The sequence below is a fragment of the Nestor notabilis genome, unplaced genomic scaffold (genome assembly GCF_000696875.1).
Source record: "Nestor notabilis isolate BGI_N333 unplaced genomic scaffold, ASM69687v1 scaffold26143, whole genome shotgun sequence".
In the NCBI taxonomy this organism is placed as follows: domain Eukaryota; kingdom Metazoa; phylum Chordata; class Aves; order Psittaciformes; family Psittacidae; genus Nestor; species Nestor notabilis.
Window position 1 is genome coordinate 640 of NW_009921878.1, and position 5,197 is coordinate 5,836.

The window sequence follows — 5,197 nt, forward strand, 5'->3', positions numbered from 1 at the left end:
GCTGGCGCTGCGCTCCTCCTGCACCTGCCCCTTCACTGCCACCACAGCTGCCAAGTGCTTTGCGGGGCTGGTGAACAAGCACCCGGCAGGTAAGGGACAGGGTAGAATGCTGTGCATCCCTGCCTGCTGCTGGCAGGGCAGTGGCTCAGCCTGTCCCTTCCATGTCCCCAGGGCAGCAGCTGGATGAGATCCTGCAGCTTGCAGTGAACAGGATAGAGCCTGGCCTGGTGGAGGGGCCACACCGGACGCAAGCACTCACCCTGCTGCTGTGGGTAAGGCCTGCCCTGGGAGAGAAGGGGCAGAGAGATGGGGTGAGGGGATGAGGGGCTGGCCCAGTGCTGACCCTGCTCTGCCTGCATAGGTGACCAAAGCCCTGGTGCTGCGCTACCACCCCTTGAGCTCACACCTGACGGATAAGGTAGGCAGCGGTGGGGCTGGGCTGGGTGCTGCCCAGGAGCCTGCCTGCTCCCTGTAGGACCCCCAATAGCAGGACTCGCGGCTCAGGGTTCTCTCCCTCACAGCTGCTGGGCCTGCTGAGCGACATGGAGCTGGGCCCTGCTGCGGCTGATGGCTTCTCCCTGCTGATGGGCGAGTCGCCGGACGTGCTGCACAAGGGCTGCCACGCCGACGTGCGCATCATGTTCCGACAGCGCTTCTTCACTGACAACGTCCCCAAGCTGGTGCAGGGCTTCCACGGGGCTGGCCCTGGTGAGCGGCCACCCCCAGCCTGGCCCATGGTGCCAGGAGACCAGAGCTGGCGTCCCGTGCTTCCCCTGGCTGCCTGTAACCGTGTCTGCTCTCCACAGATGTGAAGGCCAATTACCTGAAGGGTCTGTCCCATGTGCTCAACCACTTGCCCAAGCCTGTGCTGGTGACAGAGCTGCCCACGGTGAGAGCTAGCAGCAGGCACTATGGCAGCACAGAGTGCATGGCTGGAGTTACTCACGTCTTCTGTGTTCTCCCCACCTGCAGCTGCTTTCCCTCCTGCTCGAGGCCTTGTCCTGCTCGGACCGTGTGGTGCAGCTTTCCACACTGAGCTGCCTCCAGCCGCTGCTGCTCGAAGCTCCCCAGATCATGAGCCTGCATGTCGACACACTGGTCACTAAATTCCTCAGCCTCACCTCCAGCCCTACCATGGTATGTGGTCCTCCTCCTTTCCCCCATGCCCCTCTCCTCTGCCGCCTTCTGCTGCCTTCACCCCTGTTTGTTCCAGGCTGTCCGCATCGCCGCCCTGCGCTGTGCCCATGCGCTTACCAGCCTGCCCACAATAGTGGTAAGTGCTCCTGCAGCAGCCTGCTCCTTCATGTTAGAGGGGCAAGGGGGTCCCAAACCTCTTCCCAGGGGGCAGCTAGCACTGAGCAATCTCACTAAGAGTCCTTTCTGTCGTACAGCTGCTCCCATACAAGGCCCGAGTTATCCGGGCACTGGCCAAGCCTTTGGATGACAAGAAAAGGCTGGTGCGGAAGGAGGCGGTGGCAGCACGGGGGGAATGGTGAGTGCATGTGGCTGGAGCTGCTGGGGTGCTGGTGTGTTTGGGATATGGCTGATGACACCATCTCTGTCCCTGCAGGTTCCTGCTGGGCAGCCCAGGCAGGTGAGTGCCCTGAATTGCCTCCCTGTGCTGATCAACCATCCCACCAGCCCCCTGACACCCCACCATGCCACGGACCCTTGGAGCCCAGTACTGCCCCCAGTGCCGGGGCTGGAGCCTGGAGGCCAGCAGGCAGCACCCTCACTGCAGCACCTTCCCAGCACCCTCAGTGGGCAGGGAGCTGTGCCACTTGTGGCTTACCCACCTTTTGCTGCAGCAGGGACAGTGATGGACAGACTGGCCATGTGTGAGTGGAGAGGGCAGGCCTGTGCACATGTGGATGCTATGTGGCAACCCACACACCAGAGGAATAAATATCTCTGTTTTGGTAATGCTGTGGGGGGTTCCCATGCAGCCTAGGCTGGGACCTAGTGCTCTTCTATGTGTTGAGTAGCTTACGGTGCTGCTTTTTCCATGCTGGGGAATCAGGGGGCATCTTTCTCCTCCCCAGTCTCCAGCAGTCTGAGCCTCCCACCAGGGAAAAGAGACAGGCTCCCTTTAAAAAACAGTATTTATTGGATGGTCTTAAAAAGGCTCCTGGGGAGCGCTCAGGGCCAGGGGTGCATCCTCTGTGCCCAGCCCTGCTGGAGAGCCGAGCTGTGCCGTGTGCTGGCCCATACCTCGCTGGTACCATACAACACAGTACCTGTGCTGTGAGGGCAGCCCCTCAGCTGGGGCAGGGAGCAGTAGCCCTGCTGCCTTTCCCAGGGCTGCATGCAGCCACCAGGGAACCCCGAGAGCAGCGTCCGTGCACCAGCATTGTCCAGTATTTGCTGTGGCTCCGGTGAGCGATGTGTGCCAGCACCCACCTTCTGCCTGCTGCTCAGATCCACGGCAGAAGGACTCCACTGCAGCAGTGGAGCAGGTCCCCTGTGCGCTCCCCTGCCCGCAGGGAGGGATGTCCGCAGCACCCATGCCTCAGATGGACAGGAGCGGTGCGTGCTGCTCAGCCACACAGGGAGGCAAGTCCCAGCTCAGGCCTGTCCCGTGGGGCAGGTGAGGAGAGGGCAGCAGGACACGGGTGAGCCAGTGCCTGTGGGGACAGGAGGGAGGCCACAGCAAAAATACTAAAGTGTGTTGGAGCTTCTCAGCTCTGCAGAGTCAAGACAGGGCTGGGAGCTGTGTCCCTGAGGCATGATGCTGACTGAGCTCCTCAGCCAGGACTCTCTTGGCGAAGGGGTGCTGGATACACCATTATGGCAGGGCTGAGGAGCCACAAGCCAGCTGATGCCCAGGTCCTCTGTGCTTTGCAAAGCCCGGAGCAGTGCCCAGCATAGGATGGTTGCTGTCCTGCTCTGCCCAAAGAGAGCCCCAATGTCCCAACACCCCCATGTGCCACTGAGCCACCACCTTTCCATGCAGGGGCTTCCCTGTGTCTTTACCTTGGCACGTCCACACCGAGGAACACCTTCCAGTTATCCCAGCTGCCATAACTATAGGGGTTCCTGAAGAGCTGCAGGCCAAGGAGACACACATCAGAGGCCTGGCTGTGGCCTGGCCAGCCCTGTGCTCTGCAGGCTGTGCTCACCTTGCCCTTCTTCTGCAGCCTCTGCCTTTCCTTCTTGTTGATGTGCCGCTCAATGCTGGTTTCCCCGCGGGTGATGAGGGCAGCGTGCCACAGCGTCAGAGCACCCAAGGCCAATGCCACCGAGCTGGGGATGGCAAGGGACAGCAGGCTGCACACAAGCTTCCCCTCCCTGGTGACACAGGGCTAAGGCTTCCTCTCTGCACCCTCAACTGCATAGATAGGTCAGCACATCTACTCCCCTGTGGGAGAGCCAAAAGCTCTCCTTGGTGGCCCAAGAACTGACAGGGCAGGGACATGCGTGCAAGAGCCCTGGGGAAGCAGAGGGTGAGCAGTGTCATGGGACAGGGGGCTGCATGCTGTTTCCCCCCACATCTTTGCCCCAGGCTCCCTTACCTGCACAGGACCCAGACGTAGACCACACTCTTGTGGAAAGCTCGCTGGCGGAAGGAGAAGGTGGGTGGTGGGGTCTGGTAGTATGTCTGAAAAAGGACCAGAGAGGGGCAGATTACCCAAACTGCTCTGTAGCTTGAAGCCAGATGGGGACTGCTGTACCCCTCGCTGATGCAGAGCTGGAACCAAACACAACAGCCAGGGTGATGATGAGGCAGCCCAAGACAGCCACGAGACACATGAGAGCTGGCACATCAGTGAGAAGCAGTGGGCTGGAGATAAAGGGTCAGGGAGCAGCTGTGGGACACCACACCAGATGCTCAGGGTGAGATGTGTACACACTGCTGCAGCTTCCCCAGGGCAGGAAGGCCTGAGCAGCACATGCCAAGCAGCTGCCACCAGCCAAAGCCCCTGGGAGCTGGGTGCACAGGGAAGCAGAGCCCAAGCTGCTGGAGGCAGTGCTCAACCAGCCCCAGCTCTCTGATGCATGAGACGAGCACAGGGGCTGGTTCTGGCTGTGGGGTGCTCACTGAGAGCAGGGCCCCAAGCAGGACCCAGCCTGCAGAGCAGGTCTGCTCCACGCTGCCTGCAGCAGCTGCGGGGCTGGGATGTCCCACCTGGTTGGCAGCCACCTGCAGTCTCTCCTTCTCAAGCAGTTTCATTCTCTAGGGGGTGGAAAACAGGACACCAGTTACGTGTCTCAGAGGAGGGGTCTTTCCCCCTCGTCCCCCGCAGGATCAGGGCAGATGGGGGCCTCGCAGGAGGAAGGAGAGGGGAAGCAATGTCACGACAAGGCCGGGCCTGGCCAGCCCTGTGCTGCAAGCTCAGCCTGGGCAGCCCAGGCAGCCGCAGTGCACAGCAGGGTGAGGGCGGGGGGCTGCCGGCTCACCTCAATGGCTGCATAGGCGTCCCGGAACATCTCCCAGCCACTGATGCTGCAGTAGATGCAGCCCATGGTCATGAACAGGCAGAAGGAGAAGAAGTAGCGGTGGTTGTAGTGTCCCACACAGTTGTTTAACCAGGCTGCCTCTAGCGTTAAGGGTATATAACTGTGACAGACAGTGGGTCCAAACCCACCGCAGGGACAGGGTGGTTCTTCTGGTCCCAGTCCCCAGCACCTTTTCCCCTTGTTGGCTGGCTCAAGGAAGGTATAAGGCACAGAGAGAAGGGGGAAGCAGGGCCAGCTCCCCTCGGGAGAGTGCCATGGGTTAGTACTGCAGAAGGATACGGCAGTGGTGGTCCATCTTCAGCACACACCTGGGAGGGAGGAGAGCAGCACCAGTGTCAGCACAAGCACTGTGTTTGGGAGAGGGCAGGCGGCCCCCAGCTCTGCAGGCTGTGCAAGAGACAAGGCAAGAAGCCAGCAGAGCAGAGAGGAGGGGGCCCCAGACTCACAGTGTGACGGGGCAAGGAGAAAGGCTGCCCTGAGTGCTGTGGTAGGCCCTACCTGTTGCAGATGCTGCAGTGGTGGGTGCGAGCAGGCTTGGGAGCAATGCATTTTCTGCAGATGGAGACGCCGGTGAGATCGTCCTTGGCCTGTGCACAGGTCAGAAGAGGTTTGTGCACCCAAGCCCTGCATCCATCCCCTGTTATCCATGCTCCTCACCTCCCCTGTGAGCCCACCACCCCCTCCTCACCCAGCCTGGCTGTTCCCATCAGGAGGTAGCCTTCAACCACACCACTGGGCT

The 5,197-nt window shown here is 61.0% G+C and overlaps 2 protein-coding genes across 2 annotated transcripts in view; one reads left to right on the forward strand and one right to left on the reverse strand.

Moving 5' to 3' along the window:
- Window positions 1–1,598, forward strand: part of MMS19 (MMS19 nucleotide excision repair homolog (S. cerevisiae)) — a gene marked incomplete at its 5' end in the record, with an annotated part of 2,230 nt that extends 632 nt beyond the window's left edge. Inside the window, 9 exons of the mRNA XM_010011342.1 lie at window positions 1–89; window positions 172–272; window positions 362–418; window positions 522–708; window positions 807–889; window positions 973–1,137; window positions 1,214–1,273; window positions 1,392–1,492; window positions 1,571–1,598. The exon at window positions 1–89 is cut by the window's left edge and continues 55 nt beyond it. Coding sequence (XP_010009644.1) covers window positions 1–89; window positions 172–272; window positions 362–418; window positions 522–708; window positions 807–889; window positions 973–1,137; window positions 1,214–1,273; window positions 1,392–1,492; window positions 1,571–1,598 — 871 coding nt within the window. The remainder of the gene's footprint in view (window positions 90–171; window positions 273–361; window positions 419–521; window positions 709–806; window positions 890–972; window positions 1,138–1,213; window positions 1,274–1,391; window positions 1,493–1,570) is intronic.
- Window positions 1,599–2,509: 911 nt separating this feature from the next.
- Window positions 2,510–5,197, reverse strand: part of ZDHHC16 (zinc finger, DHHC-type containing 16) — a gene marked incomplete at its 5' end in the record, with an annotated part of 3,017 nt that continues 329 nt past the window's right edge. The window contains 8 exons of the mRNA XM_010011343.1: window positions 2,510–2,624; window positions 2,974–3,044; window positions 3,120–3,243; window positions 3,513–3,598; window positions 4,127–4,174; window positions 4,399–4,532; window positions 4,738–4,766; window positions 4,957–5,045. Of these exons, the coding sequence (XP_010009645.1) occupies window positions 2,510–2,624; window positions 2,974–3,044; window positions 3,120–3,243; window positions 3,513–3,598; window positions 4,127–4,174; window positions 4,399–4,532; window positions 4,738–4,766; window positions 4,957–5,045 (696 nt within the window). The remainder of the gene's footprint in view (window positions 2,625–2,973; window positions 3,045–3,119; window positions 3,244–3,512; window positions 3,599–4,126; window positions 4,175–4,398; window positions 4,533–4,737; window positions 4,767–4,956; window positions 5,046–5,197) is intronic.